This window comes from Doryrhamphus excisus, linkage group LG10, assembly GCF_037039965.1.
Source record: "Doryrhamphus excisus strain RoL-2023G ecotype Guam linkage group LG10, RoL_Dexc_Guam_v1.1, whole genome shotgun sequence".
NCBI lineage: Eukaryota > Metazoa > Chordata > Actinopteri > Syngnathiformes > Syngnathidae > Doryrhamphus > Doryrhamphus excisus.
The window spans coordinates 8202564-8222602 of NC_136366.1; the positions used below are offsets into that span (position 1 = coordinate 8202564).

The 20039-nt window shown below is 41.9% G+C and overlaps 3 protein-coding genes across 6 annotated transcripts in view; 1 reads left to right on the forward strand and 2 right to left on the reverse strand.

Annotated features, from left to right (window-relative positions):
* Positions 1–4728: 4728 nt before the first annotated feature.
* LOC131108183 (ADP-ribosylation factor-like protein 3) lies at positions 4729–7741 on the reverse strand. 2 transcript variants are annotated; one of them, XM_058059019.2, is made up of 6 exons: positions 7636–7741; positions 6369–6512; positions 6185–6301; positions 6054–6104; positions 5062–5247; positions 4729–4967 (listed from the first exon to the last, which is right to left on the reverse strand). In XM_058059019.2, the coding sequence occupies exons 1-6, from the start codon at positions 7636–7638 to the stop codon at positions 4920–4922; spliced, it is 549 nt and encodes a 182-aa protein (XP_057915002.1). In that variant the 5' UTR covers positions 7639–7741; the 3' UTR covers positions 4729–4919. The 2 variants fall into 2 exon arrangements, with proteins under 2 accessions (XP_057915002.1, XP_078650115.1); XM_078793989.1 differs by lacking the exon at positions 6369–6512 and having other exon boundaries at positions 7636–7704.
* A 425-nt stretch (positions 7742–8166) lies between these two features.
* wbp1 (WW domain binding protein 1) overlaps positions 8167–20039 on the forward strand; it is a 66102-nt gene continuing 54229 nt past the window's right edge. Inside the window, exons 1-4 of one of the 2 annotated variants that reach the window (XR_013629250.1) lie at positions 8167–8439; positions 9344–9446; positions 9536–9703; positions 10283–11507. Coding sequence is in view for 1 of the 2 variants with exons in the window: in XM_058059000.2 (XP_057914983.2) it covers positions 8377–8439; positions 9344–9446; positions 9536–9703; positions 10283–10818 (870 nt within the window). In the remaining variant the exon portion in view is untranslated. Of the gene's footprint in view, positions 8440–9343; positions 9447–9535; positions 9704–10282; positions 12762–20039 lie in introns of those variants that run through there. The other variant, XM_058059000.2, reaches the window with a different exon arrangement.
* Positions 16397–20037, reverse strand: lman2la (lectin, mannose-binding 2-like a). Of its 2 annotated transcripts, XM_058058982.2 has the most exons (9): positions 19727–20033; positions 19429–19547; positions 18984–19101; positions 18360–18442; positions 18195–18227; positions 17601–17762; positions 17368–17482; positions 17126–17248; positions 16397–17059 (listed from the first exon to the last, which is right to left on the reverse strand). In XM_058058982.2, exons 1-9 carry the CDS (start codon positions 19935–19937, stop codon positions 16917–16919), a joined length of 1107 nt encoding a protein of 368 aa, XP_057914965.2. In that variant the 5' UTR covers positions 19938–20033; the 3' UTR covers positions 16397–16916. The 2 variants fall into 2 exon arrangements, with proteins under 2 accessions (XP_057914965.2, XP_057914973.2); XM_058058990.2 differs by lacking the exon at positions 18195–18227 and having other exon boundaries at positions 19727–20037.

Consider the following 20039-nt stretch of genomic DNA (forward strand, 5'->3'; position numbering starts at 1 on the left):
AGGCAGGGACACGGGAGTGGGGATGAGGGGGGTGTTGTTTTGGGCAGGGGGGGGTGATGGAGAGAGAAGTGGACCGAATCCCTCACATGATAAGGGTAATCAGTCAATCTGGGGGAAACGTTTTGGACGATGGAAAGTGTTATTTCCTCCCGGGTGCAGTTTGGAGTCAAGGGTCGGCGAGGGGTCAAGAGTGTGACCTGTGACCTTTTGTGCAAGTGAAGAGCGAGACAGCAGTCATTGATTCATGGCCGTCGCAGTTTACTCGTGTTATTATCCATCAGACACGAGTCTGCAGTTGCAGTGATTTGAGCAGCTAAGTACGTGTAACATGGCTGACATGCTCTATATATCTGCTTATTATGGCACTGCGCATCACTTTTCACTAAACAGAGACCAATCATTTGGAATTTGCCACTTTAATTAAGTCAGAGTCGCTTTGTCACACTTAGTTGCACTTTAAATGTGATATTAACGCCGAGGAGACAACAAAATCTATTCGTCACAACGCCTCTTTAAATGTGCTCTTCACGTTTGACCTTTTAAAACGTTTCAACATCCACCACAAAATCCGTCAGGTAAGGTCTCCAGGACAACGGAAATCACAAAAACTAGAGGAAGTTGGCCATTTTTACTGGAAGTCTCCATTGGCAGGGTGAACTCCTCCAAGGGGTTTCATCCTTCTGCTCTCAAATTTGAAGCACATAGACATCAAGGTGACATATAGGAGACATATAGGAAACATAGGTGACATATAGGAGACATATAAGTGTGACATATAGGAGACATAATAGACATATAGGTGACATACAGGAGACATAGGTGACATATAGGAAACATAGGTGACATATAGGTGACAGGTGACATATAGGAGACATATAGGAAAACATGTGTGACATAGGAGACATATAGGTGACATAGGTGACTTATAGGTGACATAGGAGACATATAGGAAACATAGGTGACATATAGGTGACAGGTGACATATACGTGAGGGTGACATATAGGAGACATAGGTGACATATAGGAGACATATAGGAAACATAGGTGAAATATAGGAGACATAGGTGACATATAGGAGACATATAGGAAACATAGGTGAAATATAGGAGACACATAGGAGACATATAGGTGACATAGGAGCCACATAGGTGACATAGGAGCCACATAGGTGACATATAGGAGACACATAGGAGACATATAAGTGTAACATATAGGAAACATAGGTGACATATAGGAGACATAGGTGACACATATGTGACATATAGGAGACACATATGAGACATAAGTGTGACATATAGGAGACACATAGGAGACACATAGGAGACATATAAGTGTAACATATAGGAAACATAGGTGACATATAGGAGACACAGGTGACACATATGTGACATATAGGAGACACATATGAGACATAAGTGTGACATATAGGAGACACATAGGAGACATATAGGAGACACATAGGAGACATAAGTGTAACATATAGGAAACATAGGTGACATATAGGAGACATAGGTGACACATATGTGACATATAGGAGACACATATGAGAAATAAGTGTGACATATAGGAGACATAGGTGACATATAGGAGACGCTATGTAGCCAAGCATTTGAGTTGTTGAGATGATCGTTCTTCCTCCCTCCATTTGAAACCCTTTCTTAGTGTAGGATAAATACATTGGAGGCTAACGAGCATGCTAGTGTGTTTAAAGCCATGGCTTTATCTTATGATTCCGCAGTGAGCCCACAGTCTGTGCATTAGCATTAGCATGCATTGCCTCACAACATATATGTGACTTTCCAGATGTATTTTTGTGTACCATATGTATTACTGTATTCATACCACACAAGGACTCTTTCGGTCAAAACGTGGCCGTGGACCCCCAACAGGGCCCCCCTACGTTTGACACCCACTATTCCCTGAGCCGCTCTCCTGGTGCGAAACTCAAGCTGATAGAGCCTCCTGATCATTTTTATAGTCCCCCATCCCTCAGTGTTTATGACTGACTGTAGTTTGGTTATAGCACCGAGAAACACATCAAAGGAGCTAGGGGAGGAATGTGGACATTTGCTATTAGTTTTATCATCCAGTACCAGCGCTTATCTGCTCCATCATAAAAGGAGTGTCCACGGGAACGAGCCAGGAGGGACTCCGCCATCCAAACAAACAATCCCCAAGCGTGTAATTGTTGCTGGGAACCGATTTGTTTTAGTGAGAGGTGTTGCCTAATAAGTTTTAATCAAACCCAACATGCAAGACGTACTTTAATAAAGCGCTTTGTTGACTCCTGACCTGTATTACTGTATGTCCTTCTGTTGGGAAGCCATTATTCATCTTTCATCTTTAATGAAGACATAAAGTCACCGTTTAGACAACACATATTGTGTCAAAATTAGGGATCCAAATCATAATAATCCATAATGAATTGTCTGTAATTAACTGTCGATTATAACTGTCGATTAATTGCATCTTGATGCAATGGCGTTCAGGCTGCTAATTTAGGCTAGTTTGCTGTCCAAAAAAGATGGCTGTGTTATATGCTTGAACGTTTTTAAATAATCTGGAAATAAATACATATGGGGCAAAAACTCAGTATCTCAGTACTTTCTGCATATAAGATTAGTATTGATGAAAATGTAATTAATATACTGTAGATGACCAGGGAAATGTATGAAAATAACAAAGTAATATATGAAACCAGGTTTGTTTTGCATTATTATTTGTAATAATGGGTTAATTTTCCCAAGTACTAACCATTAAAAAATACAAAACACTATTGCCTAAGTAAACATAAAAACATATTTTTATTTACATAAAAAAAAAACAAATTCAAAATATTATAAAAAAGAACAACTATTTGAATTTTTTAAATTTCAATTTGGATTTTTTATATTAAAAAAAAAATTCCAAACTTTAAGACTCACAGACACCAACATTTAAAAATAAATAAAAAATATATTTAAAAAATATATATTTGTATTTTTTTATTGATTAACAATCATGATCCACTATCAGTACAAGGCTGTTGATGCTGTAATTAAGTCTTAAGACACTCTTGCCCCTTTTCTGTTTCTGGCCCCTCTGAGGCCTGCAGGAGTCAATCAGACTGTGGCCTTGGCGTCCCCTGTGTGGGAGGCCAGTGCAGGGCTGAGTGGCTGGGAAAGTCCCGTGATTTATGGCCCTCTGCAGGCCTGACTGCCTCCCATCTCGTTTGAGATTGAGCCAGAAGAGTTAACCACACCTCGTCTCTTTGCTAAATCCACTCCTGTTCTTTTGGGAGTAAAAATGCATTGGACGCTTTTGTTTGATATCAAATGGAAAAGATTTGGCGGCCTAGCTTTGTGTGTAATTGGGTCTGTTTTTTTTTCCCTGAGAGGTTGGTTGATTATTGCATGGATTTGATGTTAATGATTAAGGGGCGGGGGTCGTTTTATTCTCAGTCTCACATGGCAGACTTTCATTTCCTTATTCATGACTTTCTCCTCCTTCGGAGACCTTTTTGGAGCGGTGCATTTGAATGAGCGGCTGTGCTTTTGCTCTTCTTTGCAACGGTTTCTACCATGTTGACCTCTCGCCCAGGTCAAGTGCAAGCATGCTCCTTCTCGAAAACATAGCTGGAATCATCATGAAAGTCAATTTTGGGGATTTCTGCACTTGTTGAAGATCAAGCGGCTCCATATTAAAATCAGCCAAGCTTACATGGCGGCAGCGGCGGGGCCAGTAACTCAAGGCCAAAGGAGGAGGTTTATTTTATCACGGGCAAAGGCACCAAATCATGTTGCTACGAAGGGGCCTATATAAATGCAAATTGTAGTGCAGGAGTTATTAGTTGTGGAAAAAAGGTTTTTATGTAAATGTCCTGATGTCGGACCACAGTGGAGCACTTGGTCAGTTCAGATTATTGCTGCAGATGTGCTGCAAAGCGACCAAACGGAAACAGGCAAAGTGATGCGTATCGTTCAATGAGATATTCATATTTGTTTCCTTATGTTAGTTTGTGGGCAGTGGTGCTTTAAAACTAATATGGGCCAAAAACCTCCCAAAAGCGCCCTGATTGGATCCCCAAAGACCCTGAGGGCCAAAAAAATCCTTTTCAAACCCGGGTCTGGACTCTGTTCAGACCTAGAAATGGCAGAAAAATCTAAACTTTTTAGACCAGTTTTCAATTGTAATGACAAAATTCAGTTTTCTTTTTTGAGCGAGTTAGGCCAGGAACCTCCCAAGTCCCATTTGGCGCCCTGGTTGGACCCCAAATACCAGGAAGACCAGAAAACCCATCCAAACCCACACCAGGACCTCAGCCAGACCCTAAAATTGGATAAAATCAGACCTTTCATTAGGCTGTTTTTTCACTTCTGCTGAAAAATGATGTTTGTCATTTCCAGTGAGGTCTGCCGGAAACCTTGCAAAGCAAGATGGAGTGTCCTGGCTGGATCCCTAAGCCCAGAAGGAACAGACAGCATTTCCAAACCCATACCAGGGCTCTGGTAGCACCCCAAAATGGAAGAAAATCTCTATTTTTTTCTCAAGTGTTGCTAAAACAGACCCTCTAAACACAACTCTACAAGACCTCATTGTGTCCATCATTAAATAAAAGTTAATAGATAAGGTAATAGATTACCGTAATAATTGGTAAAAGTAGACTGTAATGTTTCCTACAGTATTATGAAGAAGACTAGTGAGAGGTTGCCCTCTAGCGTTCACTCGCAGAGTCACACAATACACAGATTATGTATTTATTGCCACTTGTCATCATTTCTTTGCTTTTTAACATTTATATACAGTCAAAGTAGGGTTATATTTACATTATATACAATACAGTCAAAATGCTTTGAGATCATTTTTACAGATAATGCCACTCTGACTATTGTGGAATGAAGGAAGTCGACTAAAATGTGATCCAGCAGATCTTCTGGGATTTATTTCTTCCGAAACTTTATATTTCTGCAAACCCAGCTCATGCCATCCTGGTGGGGATACAAATTAATTTTTTTAATTGCTTCCGATTGACTATACCTCATAATGTAACAAGGTGTATGCATATACTGTCGGTGTGTTTACTTGCACTCCCTCAGCGGTGATGGCTGAGCAGGCCTGGACTTGCCACATTCGGTCTCGAACGGTGTGCAGGTTGAGACTCTCTGCCAGCTCAGAGGCTGATATGGCTGTCATCAAGTCCTGCTTGTTGGCGAAGATGAGCAGCGGCACGCCGGCCAGCTCGTCCTCTTCCAGCAACTCGGACAGCTCCTGGAGTAAATAATCCTGTCAACTCAACAGCGGTACAGTGGGATTAAATGAAAGATGGCTCCATCCGATACGCAGCATTACTATTGGTCCAACACTAGCCAAATATACTGACTATTTGGGCATATTGAGTGTCATGTATCTCTTTGTACACTGGAATTATGACAGCTTTACAGATTGAAGTTTTTGAATCTTTGAACGGTGCCAAGGAAAAATCCTGTTCCGGTTAAAGTCTATTAAAAAGCAGCAGCAACAGCTATTGCAGAACTTGAGTCAGATTGTGGGAAATGTAATTTCTTCCTTCAGGGGAGCAGAATATTTGTTGCACCGTTTGAACATGGTGGTTTTTTTTCACGTTTAAAGTACATGCATACAAATCTATTACAATAACAATAAGGAGAAAAGCAGGCAGGGATTAGTATTTATGTCAGCCCATGTAGGCATCGGACATGAAAAGTGGACCATTTCTGGGAAAATATGCCTCTAAAGTTGAACAAAGTTCAAGTTAAATTCCCATGCGACTTCAGCTCACTGAGCTATCATTGATGGCAACGACCACACGACTGGACTGTGACATAAAGGAAGCTGTGGACGCTCCCCAGGACCAAATAGCATGATACTACAAACTGGGTGTGGAATCGAATGTTATTAATGACAAAACATACGGTCAAATACCATAAACTGTAATGATATTGCAATAATATTGCATTAAAACTGCACCATCATAGATGACCCCAATGCAGCCCACCTGGCAACCTCCAATGTCACACAAACTGGTTTTCCATTAGTAATAAGAAAAGTAATCATACCATACTGGTCTCTTCAAATCGCTTTTTGTCCGAGCTGTCAATCACATAGATCTACAAACAATAACACACCGCATGTCAGCATGTAGAATATGCAGTACAATGTACCGTATACTGTATACACCGATGCCTACCAGCACATCTGTGTTCTCAAAGTAGTTCTTCCAGTAGGGGCGGATCTTACGCTGTCCTCCGATATCCCACACGTTCAACTTGAAGCCCGACGACTGAACGCTCTTGATGTTGAAGCCCTGCTCACACAAACGATGTGTATCAGACCTTCATCAATGACGTACAGGATGTGTGTCGTGTTTGTACTTGTGTGGGTGTGACGTGGCTGATGTCTTCCGCTGCCAGCTGTTTGAGCAAAGTGGTCTTGCCGGCGTTGTCCAAACCCAGCAGCAGTAAATGCACCTCCTGGTCCTGGGGCTGCTTCAGCCTCCGCAGGATGGACAGCAAGCCCTTATATTGATGATAATATGTAATATGACAAGGCGCTTTTCATATGGGACTCTTACATAATACTCAGAGTAGTAGGCAACGAGGGCTGCACAACAGTCTAGTGGTTAGCGCCAGACCTCACAGCTAGGAGACCCGAGTTCAATCCCACCCTCGGCCATCTCTGTGTGGAATTTGCATGTTCTCCCCGTGCATGCGTGGGTTTCCTCCCACATTCCCACATTCCAAAAACATACTAGGTTAATTGGCCACTCCAAATTGTCCATAGGTATGAATGTGAGTGTGAATGGTTGTTTGTCTATATGTGCCCTGTGATTGGCTGGCAACCAGTCCAGTCCGAAGACTGGCTCCGAAGGATAGGCTCCAGCACCCCCCGCGACCCTCGTTAGGATAAGCGGTAGAAAATGAATGAATGAGTAGTCAATGAATCATTTACTCGCCGGCTAAGAGCTAATCAAGAGCTAATCTTGACCTCATTCAAAATGAGGTTGTGGTCCAGCATGAACGTTTGTATCATCATTGGCTATCGAACTAGAAGGTTTTAATGGTGTTGTTCGTCTTTTTACACTAACTGAACCTTTAATAACATGACACCATTTATGTGAAGCATTTTTGGAATGGCACTTGGTGTGCACTCCTAAAAACTCCTAATAACTCCTAATAATGGCTTTCCTTGGACCTCACAGGTTTCACTGCAGTCGCTGCTGCTATTGTGTGTTTGCATTGCTTTGGGAAATCTCCCACTGGCCTTAGATTAGGAATGCACACACCGTGACTGGATTGTGTCCAAAAAGAAGTCAGGAAGGCTTTGGCTCAAGTTATTTACTTCCCACGGGATACAGCTAAGAATAAAACACTGTCACTCCACTCGGCAAAGCTGTGACACGTTAGATGTCCAACTGTCAAGCAATGCATTCATACTTTTCAAGGATTATTTATTATTATTTCAAATCTATACATTTTGATTTGACACATGCTATTGCTGCACATTTTTCTTATTTTGTTCAATAATTTGTGCTGAATGGGTTCGAACATGAATGACATGCCCTTAATCGAAACTACAGGCCAATAACAAACCAATCACCCCTCATGACTAAGTATTTACAAGTATAAATGAATAACTTACCATGTTATCGTGAAGTGAAGTCCCTGCTACTTCTTGCTCAGGGTGACTGGATTAACATCTGACCATGTGGAAGACCAGCTGTCAGCTTCTCCTCCCGGAAGTAATGACGTCACGGTCATTAACACTGGACACAACTGCAAAACTGCAAAACTGCAAAAACTCAAATCAAAATAAGATTAAATTATTGTTCAAAAATACTTTTTCTGCTTTTACTGTTAAGGTATTTTCGCGTAGAAATAAAAAGCACACATCCTGTACAATTTTTAGGTGATATGATGATGTCATAAACAAATGTGATGTGACAAAGTGATGATAAATTGTAATTTGACCAGGAGATGCTTTAGTCAATTTCTTTGAGTGATTGGTGTATTTCTTACGATAAGCATATTGCTGAAGGATAAATGTGCCTGGTTCTTTTAAATAGCATTTTATTAATATGAACACATTTTAACCTTGATTTCAGATGTTTTAATTATGCGATTAAATGTTGACCACTGAGTGAAAACAAGGTTAAACAGCGACCCCTGCAGTTGACTTAGCCCCCCTGTAGTTTCTCATATTACTCCCAGCTCTTCATCTGAGCCAGAGAAACAACATAAACATGTCTGAAGGCGACTGGAAGAACCGTTAACTGCCGTCACTCACAGGCCACCTGAAGTGACCTCGACACGTCAGCGTCTCGTTTTGACGCACTTTTGCTTTTATGCTTCCCGTCGTGTTGACGGCTCAAAACCCGGGAAGATGCCGCAGAAAGTGCTGGGATCCATTGTAGGGCTTCTGTGTACCGGGGTCTATCTGGTGCAGGTAAGCCGACGCGAACGTTCGCACAGTCGGCCGATGCTCCTAGTTGAGGCCGAGGCTCTTGGGCTTGGCCAAGGCCTCAGACTCGGATCTTTTTTGTCTGCTCCACAAAGGAAACTGACTTCGCTCATCTTCTGACGTCAGTTATTCAAAGTTTTCGAGATGATTTTGATAGTTTCTAGCTGTGACACTTAAGGAAACATACAAAAACTACAGTGGACGCTTTTTAACGTGTCAAATTTAAGCATTTTGAACGAGGTCAAGATTAGCTCTTGCTAGCTGGCAGCCGGCGATTTGATGTGTTTATTGGAGGTTGTTGATTGTAGCATGCTAGGCCTAATAGCTAGCTTGCTAGCTAGTTAGCCAGCCAGTTGATGGGCACAGATTGAGTTTCTTAAACCACCCACATTAAAGCATATAAAACTTTTGTCAGTTATTTGAATGCGTAATTGTGAACGATTTCACTGTTGAATGACATTTTTTGCGTGATTTACTGATAATAAAATCGTAATGAACTTTAGGAAATATGATGAAAAATAAATTATGTCAATATATGCTGTTTTTAAAGGGCATTAACAGCCTTTATTCATTGTTTCAACTTCTTCCTTTTCAATTTCCCCTTTCGAACACTTGTATTATATCTCACCACTCCTCGATAGCATCCATAAGGAACAGCTAGCCGTCCATCGCCATTTTAAAGTCATAATGTAGACATGTCCCTTTTAACATATGCATCGGAGTACAATGATACAATTGCAATATGACATTAATGGAGTGGTATCCTAGTGTGAACTCTGCTATATCCTGTTAATCTTAACATCAAAGATCGATTCCATCTTTATTTTTCTGAAATAATTCCTCTGCTTTTTACATACACAGTAATTTTCCTTTGTGTTTGTGATTCAAGGGCAAGGAGTATTGTTTTGGGGTTAACAATGAACAGTACCAATGCGAGATGGGATACTGCTGCGGAGAGACGGAATGCTGCACTCACTATTATGAGCTCTGGTGTAAGTTACTGATTAATTCAGCAATTTCCTCATTTGATTTCACAGGCTAATGATGATCGTTAGATTTCATTGATCCCTGTCTCCTGCAGTGTTCTGGCTAGTTTGGACCCTGATCATCATGCTGAGCTGCTGCTGTGCCTATCGACACCGCAGGGTTAAAATGCGGTTGCAGCAGGAACAACGTCAACGAGAGATCAGTCTAATGGCCTACCAGGGGGCATCCAGCTCCTTCTTTTCCCCTCCACCACTCAACCTAAGTGAGTAGTTGTGTGCTTTTGTGTGTGTTGGTAGCTGCAATGATAATGATTTGTTTGTCCATGCTGGTCTCCCGATAGATTATGTGGCTCAAGAAGTACTATTGTGCACTTTATCCACTTTTTATAAATGGACTTTAACACAACACTCTACAACTCTGCACTGCATTTTACATAATATATCATATCACATACAACAATGTAACACGTGGGACAATGGACGTAAACATTAGCAACACGAGCATAGGTGAATAAGTCACATTTTAATAGCGGCATCATGCTAGGTTAGCCTATTTGCTGAAGAAAAACATCAAATTTGCAGCTCCCATGTCTCATGACTGACAGATTTGTTTTAAGTTGTGTAGAGAAGCCTGCCTTTTTTCTTTTTTCCTGAAGTGGTGGGTGTATACATGGGGCTTTTCAGGGGTGGTATCATGCCCATGAGGAAGCCTTCCTGACGTCATGAAAACCCAGAAGTTTGAAACAGGGGTCCCACGAGACATCATGCAATTTGGAAAGGCCAGATTCCGAATTGTACGACCCGATACATTGGAAATTAAAAGCTGGTGTGCTGACTTTCAGGATTCTGGAACGACTGCAAGCTTCCAGACTATGAGGAAGTGGTGGGTCACCCTCCGACACCACCGCCACCTTACTCTGAAAACCCGCCCGAAGCTGCTCCAGCTCCCCTTCCTCAAGCAATCCAACCAGACCTCGCCGTGGTGCCACAGCCCTCGCAAGATGCGCCGTCCGAGTCAGCCGCCGATGCCTTATGCTCAAACCAGGAAGCCGCATCAGTGCCATTCTTGGCTCATGAGAATGCCGAGTATCCTTCTCTCAAGGAGGAGGCAGGAGAAGAGGAGGAGGAGGAGGATGAGGAGCTTGTCACTCGGCGCCGGCACGTCACCGGCGACTCAGGGATAGAGGTGTGTGTTTGCCAGGTAGATGTGGATGAAGGTTCGGGGCTGGAAGAGGAAAGTGACGAGGAGCAGCGCATGTGTAGGGTCAGCGGTGGGGAGTGCTGCTCCCAGCACCAGCAGCAGGCGTTCAGACAGAAGGCGTCTGACATGCCCGCTGGCCAAGCCACCAGCACCAGTACAGGAGACAGCATGGTGTGAGCCACCATGTCAGCTATACCAGCCAGCCCGGTGCGATATTGTACTTCCCAGGCGGTGATACAACGTAGTGGTGGCCTTCATCGTCACCATGGGGAATGTCTGTGTGTTAGCTCACAGCACACGGAGCTAACACACAGACGCAACACTCTTGATGACGAAGATCACTAATCTTCATGCGAGATGAATAACTCAATACGTCAGGAAGTTCACCATTTGTTTGTTTTTTGGCTTTGCTCATCGTTATTTTCGCGTTTAACAGCTATTAATCAAGAAAGAGGACAAGCAAGCAAACTGTGAAGGACTCTCTCCTCAAGCACCGCCATCTTGTTTTTGTTTCTTAAGAGCATTTCCGCCCACTGTTTCGTTCGGTTTGACACAGCACTGTCCGGTTGGATGTTCATTATCAGCAGCATCAACATCAAGACGCATACCAGCAGGGTACATTTCCATCCTGTCCCCACTCGGTCTGAGCACAAGAGTGAAAAAGAAAAAATCTTGTGACGGAATAGAACGAAATGTAGATTGCAACTGCATGGCTCTACGGTGGTCATGCTTCTGGAGTGGGATTTTTTTTTTCCACATGTGGCGGAGACAGGAAGACATCAGGTTTTTCTAAATGGCACGCCACCATGTGTCGATGTCTCTGTGGTTGTCACATTGCACGCCTGCCTGTCGGGCGTTCTGTGATCGCCTTGTGGCGGCCATGACGGATGTTGCTTTTGTGTTTTTCTGCTTTTCTAATAGAAGTCCCCTTTATTTGTAACAAAGGGGTTGCTCGCGTGTGGATGTTGCGTGACGATAAAGGCACTGACTGTCAATCAACATCAGCGGTAGTTTGCATGATTAGCGTTTGACACAAGTTTTCATTACGGCTACACCATTTTGTTCTCACGTTGTCTTGAAAATGTTGTCCTTATCGTGTAGCACCAGTGTTGTTCTTCTGACTACAAGCGCAGTGCTCTCTGTGTAGCCTGAGTTCTTGGCACTGGGAGTGACTTGTGTGGTATTTTCCACTGGCAGCAGAGCAGAGCGAAAGGGGCAGTTTGAAGTGGATGCCGGCAGCGCTCTGCAGCTGCAGAATCCATTGTTGTGATTAACGCTGTGCTTTTCTCAGCATCGCGTGTCTTCAGAGTAGTGGTAGAAAGTTGGTGTAGTCAAAAATATTAGGGGAAGGGGAGGGGGGGGAGCCCCAAAAGATTGTTACCATATAAGTCTTGTTGTTGTGCACATAAAAAGAATTCAGCAGCGTCATATTATCTTTTAATATTGGATAAATTTCCTGAAGCAAAACCTGAAGCAAAGCATTCCAGGTAAATCATGCACCAAAAACCCAAGGCTGGATTTTCAAAGTACATATAAGGGCACAGCCCCAGTGTAGCGTTAGCTTTTTGTCATGACAAATTAACAGTGTAGGTCCAATCTGTCCTTTTACGCCGAAGTCACATTGCAGACATCTGATCTGACATCTGATTTTTATTTGCATTTAGAAGGGCTCTACCATTTTTTGTCTATGCTGCCCGCACCCGAATCACTAAAACATCTGAATTGTTTCCCTAGAACAGTGTAGTACAGGGGCCATTTTATTATTGGCCCCCAGCTAAAAATAAAATTAAAATGACTTGTTAATAAGAAGTACTATTTACTATAATACTACTAATGAGTTAGACTAAAGCATGAAAAAAAATCTGAATTGTACTTTTCACATTGGTGTGAAAAAATCCGATATAGGTCTGGGAACAGGATTGACCTACAGTGTGAATGTAAGCCAAAAAGGTTTGTGTATACAGTCACAGTATATACAGTCGTCTCTGCCTTATAGGATTTAATGTTAATATGGTAAATAGAATATTTTTGGATTTAAAAGCATAGAAAACATGTTTAATAAATACATTACGAGAGACCTGTAAACATGAAGACATTTTCCCTCTCTTATGCTTTCTTTACATCAATTGTCCCTTACGCTACAGGGACTTGACACGGCTGCTAGCCTGCAAGCTAGCCACATAGCCTTGAATTTATTTCTTAAAATCAAGAAGTAAAAAAAATCACCACTTCCACACTGATTGGGAGGAGAACCTTTTTTTCCACTTTTTGTCAGATTTGCTCTGGCTGACTTGATGTAAGGTAATGTCTAATCAATGCTTTGTCATTACTGCCACCTAGGGACCAGATTACTACATCACATTTGTATTTCAATATGTTTTGACTAATCTACAATGAAACAACGATCACTTATTTCGAGAAAAACATAATATAGCAACAGCGCTATAATAAAACCGTGATATTGCGAGGGACGACTGCAAGTCAAATTATTTTCGGCTAAAGCTAGAAATGAAAACACTTCCTTGTCGACTTCCTCCAAAATGTCTCTTTCATACCAATTGCAGTCCATTTCTTTTAGGAGTGTAAAATCCTACAGTCAGAGTCCCACCTTGCTTCAGGTTTTAAATGCAAATGTTTAAATGTAGCCGAATGTTCAGTAAATGTGACCATTTCAACAAGTCGGCTATTTTTAACTCTGCCGTTCCAATGAGCTGTGGTTATTCTCAGCTGTGATTAACACAACGCTGACAAGGATGTTGGCCTCCTAACAAGATTTAACCATGGACCAACCACCAAGTTCACTGACCCATAAAAGTGAAACTGAGCTCTTTGGTGGCTGCAGTTGTAGTTTTTTTGTTGGGGGGGGGGGGTATATTTTATACAAACGGTATACACACAGTTTGTTTAAATGTTGAAAGGTGACACGCGTCATACTAACACCACAATGACCTTTTGTTAAAGAGTCGCTATAGTTAAAAATGGCCTGGGTCTCTCCCTGGACCATCAGACAGCAATTTTTCCCTCCCAGAAGCAAAGCGTGGACTTGAAGCAGTCATTAGTTAAAGATGCATTTTATTTGCTTGTTGATCATAAATGTAAAAACACTCTTTGCGTTTTAGTGCATTACAGTTGAGCAATGTGGTGTAAACAAAGAATAATAGGAGTGTCTAGGTGACTGTAGGGGTGTTATTTTATGTCTACAGGGCTCTATTAATGTTAAAAACCGTATTGGAAAAAGTCAGACTTTCTTTACTGTAGCTACAAAAATATAGTTTATTAATATTGAATCCTACTTGGTGGAAATTCACTTATCGCGATCGGGTCTGCGATAAATTAACTGCGATAAACAAGAGGCGACTGGAGTTTATGAGAAGAAAAACGTAATACTGAAATATTGAGGCAAAAATGTTAAGTCGTGATGAAAAAAACAATGCTAACAAGGGAAGGATTCGTCTTGTTAGAAACAAATACGTAATGTTATAAGAATAAAGTTGGATTTTTCAAACTCGTTACAATAACGAAGTAGGAAGGTTATGATGAAAAATTGAAAAAGTGCGGGGTAAAATAAAACGTACTGTTACAATAAGTTTAGGACAAGCTCCTTAAGCACTCATCACAACTTCTTTGTATGGCTATTGACTTTTATTTCCGCAAAATTAACTTTTTTTTAACGCTTTACTTGTAAAGTTGTCATTTCTTCAAGAAAGTTGTAATCTTTTTAGTATGGCGCTAATACCGGTTCCGACAAAGTGCATACAGGACAAAAGGAACAATAAAAGCATCAGGATGTTTTTGTGATTGTCCTTGACTTAAAGCTGGAGGCCCATAATGTCGTCACGGCCTTCCCATGGCTTTCATGTTTACTGAGATTAAGGGCTATGTCAGTCATGATCGTCCATCCACTTATGAGACTGCTTTAATCCTCTATCTTCAAAGTGTTTTCTTTGTGCCGGTGCTTCTTATCCAACATAGGGGATTGTATATGACAGTGTATGTTTGTTCAACAGGCTTGCCTTTTTCTTTGCAGAATAGATCCTTGTTCTTAACTGACCCCATGAAGCCAAAGCGTCACTTCCATCCTTGTGTCTGAATGGTAGTTTTGCATCCATAGCGTATTGTACTTTTACTCAACCAGGCTATGCAAAAACGTACTGTTCTATGCTGCAAACCATCCCCGCTCCCCTGCCTCTACTTCCTGTCATGTGGGCACCAGTACTAGCAATATGACTCTGAGTACTGTGGCTCTGCACTGTACTGTAATCTTTGTGTGGTATTTTTTTTTTAAAATAAAATAATGCTACAGCAACAATGTATGTACACGGACGTAAATCTTAAAACAAAGCCATTTTTGTTTGTCTCTACTTCCCCCGCTTCCCTTCTCATTTGGTTTTTCAGCAGATAAGTAATGTCTTACCTGCCTTTTCGACCACTAGCGCGTTTTAAGTTGTAAGGAGGAAGTATATCGTGCTCACAGATTGGTGCGTTTATTATCACAGTTCCATCCAGTTGTTTTGGTTGCGTTTTTTTTTTTTGTGTAATTGTGTTTCTTCCATATTTAAACATTTACACAGACTGAATATTTAACAGCTGCCTTTTGTTATAGGTAAAATAATTTTGTAATTTCAAATGAAAGACCTCATTCTTTTGAGGACGTCACTGTTCGATTCCATCACAAAACCTGCAGCAGCCGTACAAACGGGAGGTGTAGTGGTCGGCTTTGTTTGTTTCTTCTTTCCAAATAACTAAAGACTGTTTGGGTGTAGTTTTCCTAATTAGTTCATATACGCCAAAATGACTCAAGTGGAAAAGAGAAAAAAAAAAAGCACTGACTGATAGATAATATTGCTTTTTTTGGTTTAATATGTCTGCTGTGTGATGTTTGGGTCATTTGTATTTTATTTTTTTAATAAAATAAAACCTTGCACTCGACTTATGTATTCATGTGGAATTGTTTTACTAGTAATCAAATAAGTTGTCAAATGTTTAGTCAATCCATACATATACTTTAATGAGGTACAGTACTTGAAATATTTCTGCTTATGAAATAGAATATGAAAACTGGGCAGCTGAATGAATACATGAGGCACATCGGAACTAGGAAAGGGTTAAACAAAAATCGAAGTGCTGGAAAGTAAGTGGTTATCACAAAGTAGTCATTCGCACAACAAAATGATTTCAAGGAGAACTTCAAAAGCCGCAAACAGAGAGCTTGTGGAGTGTACTCCAAAAAGTGGAGCAGCATTAAATACATCATACAAACTATCATTGTAAAAGTAGAATGGGTAAACAACTAGTCACCTTTTCTTCAGTGCATTGAACTTGATCACATATTGGATGTTCAGTGGGCATTATTTGTGAAAAAAGTAGAAAGGAGAGGTCACACAAGACATCGAAACTGCACTGCGTCATATACACAGTGTTTCTGGGTATGATGCATTTGTTGGTACAAATCCAAATAAGTTGCTTTCATGTAATTTCCAAAGTCCTTTGCTGCCTTCTATACCGACTAACCGTACTACATTGAAAACTGTCAGTATTACAGAGGAGTAATTCTCAACTGGTGGGCTGCTCGTCTTGGACATACATTATATTTAAAATTACCTGCTGAGTTAATCAGAAAAAAAATATTTTTATATACTGTATATCTTTGAATTTTACTTTTTGTTCATCTGAGGAGTTGAAGAAGAGCAACTGGATCAGATGTTTCACCTCTCATCCAGGATGTCATTCAACTGTACTAAAGACCTTGACATTTGGTTCAAATAATGGTAGAATTTGTGGATTAAAATGTATTGTTCCTAAGTAGGACGAGAGTGGGATATAATGGTTGCAACACGTTACAAATTTGTTACGAACTGGCCCTTTAAATATAAGATGTGTGCGTTTTGAGTTTAAATTTCTGTAATTTGGACTGGCTGCTTTCCACTGAGGGGGTGACGGTGGGTCCCACACACCTAAACCAGTTGAGAACCACTTGCAGAGTACCGGTATGCTTCTCAAACTCTTGATTGATGTCGGACTGTGCAGGTGTACCTAATGTTGTGTTCAAATTGTCCACCAAGTCTACTGCCTGGTGAAGAAACCCTGAACACCAACAGTAAACAGTTGAAAGTCATATTCAGAAATGTAGCTGCTCAGAAGTCAAGCTCTTGTGTCGACGACCCATGGCAAGGTGAAGATCATCTCACAGTTGGTCTCAGTGAAGCGAGGGTCCGTAGACCACAGCATCCCCACCCACCCCCGGACTTCCTTTCGTTCTTTCACCGCTCGCCTCGTCAGTAGAATCGCTTGCGTCGGCTTTCGTTCCAATGGCTGTACACCAAGAGCCCTATGACGACGAGAAAGATGCAACCCAGCATGGAGAAGAGGACGGTGAAGAAAATGGCCAGTCCGCTCATCCCTTCCTCAGTCTGACTCACTGGAGGAGAAGAGAGAACATCAGCGGGAGAAACGACAATCACGAAGGTGAGTGGCGGTGTTTTACATCTGAGGAGCTCCATGTTGTCCACGCTGGGTATGGTTATTTCCTCTTCTGCTTCTTCCTCTTCCTGTTTGCCCCGTAACACCGTCAGTTGGTAGAGTTTGAGTGAGATGATGTCATGGTTGTCTAGGAGTTCAGGTTGGCACAGAGTTCATTTCATTGCATGTTTGGTGCAATGCTATCATCTGCTGGTGTAATGTGTGAACTACACAATCTCATACATAATCAAAGCGGAGTTCTTTTACCTGACAGGTCGCCTGTGATTGCGGACGCTCCAAAATAAAAGCCTTTTGGCAGCCGCACGCCGGGTATGTCCAGGCAGTCCCTCCATTCGTGTTGTCCATCGATGTCGATCATCACCTGATGGACAGAGATTGCACATCAAGGTTTATTGCGTGGGTTTTCGGACTACTACTCTACTCAAAGATCCTCTACGTGACAGGAGCAGGCTACAAAAATCACTAAAATCATTTCTCACCGTCAGTCTGCGGCGGACGTAGCGAATGAATAGGAAGGAGTCGTGCTTGAGGTTGCGCACCATGGCATTGCAGCCCCCCAGCTCCGTGGGACGGCCGTCCCGCTCGTGGTCGTAGCTGATGGTGCCGTTGCCCACCATGGCGAGAACGAACGGGAATATCCTCTTTTGGTCGGTGAGAGAAAGTCACATAGATTAGACGAACAATCTGGTCACTGCGATTGCTTTGATGGACTCGAACACACGGCCAGTAGTTGCTGAAAGGGGACCTTTTACGCCTTTTACACTTTTCTGACCTATAAATGGAGTTAAACTATGTCAAGGTTTCCGATCATGATCATAATGATTGTGCATTTGGAACTGAGCCCTGAGAGAAGCTCAAAACGCTTGGTTTGAAATGGCGTGAAATGGTAAAGTTGTGCTGATTGCCCACGAAATCCAAAGAAACACAGCTAAATAGGTGCAGATTCTGGAAGCTTTCTGTGCTGGTTATTGTGCGTAGCTGCTCTATAGGACTCCACACCTCAATACAAAGGGCTGGAAAATGAGCGTAATAGGTCCCCTTTTAAAAACATGTATGTTCCAAAGATGGTTTACCTGTGTGCGGGGAGTGTATCTCTTCTTTTGTGCCTGTCCCCCATGGTGAGTGAGTGCACAAAAGAGCACAAAGACATCCCCTTTACATAACAGTGCACACAGGTGCTAACACTAGACCGAGTATGACCTTCTTCCACAAAACATGCGAGTGTTCCTGCACCTCACCTCCAACTGTTTCTCCTCATTGGGGTACGTGTCCACAAAAACACCCAATCCAGTAAAGTTGTCCTTATTTCCAAACACAGGACCTGTGTGTGACATGATAACAAAAGTAGTGATAAATAGCAGCAAAGCTTTTGAATTAATTCATTCAAGACTTAGTAATTCATTTATCACAATGAACTACAATACTATTGCACAATATACTAAAGTTATTGGATTGGTACCGGTGGTGGCGACCCCCTGTTCTGTTTTACCTACAAAGCCCTCCACGATCTGACCCCCCCCCATATCTCACAGACCTGCTCCATCCACACAATCCCTCGCATCCCCTTCGCTCCTCAGACTCCAACCTCCTGGCACTCCCCTGTAAGACCAAGCTCCGAACCTGAGGTGACAGAGCCTTCTCCATCGCTGCCCCCACCCTCTGGAACTCTTTGCCCCATTTTATATCTGACTGCTGTGCCCCGGCCCGCTTTTTCTCATGTTTTAACTGGGTATAAACGAATGAATGTTGTATTTTAATGTATCTTTTACTCTGTTTACTTGCTTTTATTCAACTCCATTTTTCTGTAAAGTGTCTTTGAGTATTTTGAAAAGCGCTATACAAATAAAATGTATTATTATTACCTTTCTGCATGCGCTCCTTTGTGTACCAAATAGCCAGCCCATCTCCATTGAGGTTCTTCTTCCCTTGTCCGTGAATCTTAAAGTGCACCTGCATCTCCCAGTCGTTCAGATGGCACGGCTTGAACAGCAAACAGACAAATATTGGCTTCAAACTATCAGAATAATGCTCACTTTTGAGAGACTGGAATAAATCATTCCAATGACAGTAATGATGCAAATGGATACTGACAGTTTAAAACAACTATATGCAACTCACTCTAACTTATTTTTTGAAATCTCGTTTTTGAACTATACCCAATATCCAGTACGTGTTATAGCAGCAAGGGGGGCTTCTAAGAGGGATATAATGCTGAAGTATGTTTTGAACGTTGGCGCCCTCTAGACAGCTGGAGGAACAACTGCATACAGCCCCATCGTCATAGTACCTATTATTTTGTATACTCACAAGCCGGGCCCATACTGCCCCTTGTCGGCTCTGCATGTCCGGCGTGAGGCGCACCTGCTCAGTGGTTACCATGGCATCGCCCATCAGCTCCCAGTGGGAGGAGCCTAAAGACCCCACACCTACAAGGTACAGTTTAATGGTCATATGATGACACAGCAACCTAGTCACTTGGAAATATTATTGTTTAAATTACACAAGAAAAACTATTTTTTTATTTTATTTTATGTAAATAAATAGCTTCGAAATAAAATGTAGGCGAATAGTGTTCTTCTTCTAGAACGATCTACCCCGGGTGTACCTTGGTAGGGCTTGGTGAGGGAATACTCTCGTTTGAGGAATTCCTCCATTTCGTGGTCGTCGTCCTCGTCGTCAGCAAAAGTGTGGCTAACAGCAAAAACAAAGAAAACTAAACACCACAAGAGTTTAAAAGGCGTCATCTTTCGATGAGTAATTCTAATGTGTATTGATTTAGAATCTCTCCGGTGCCTGCTCCTGCTGACGGCAGCCATAGTAGATCAAACGTCACACACCGCCCAACATAGTAAATGGCTTTCCTATTGGGTCCTGCTATTGCACTGCTTATTGCCATTGGTCCGTTTTGCTGTCAATCG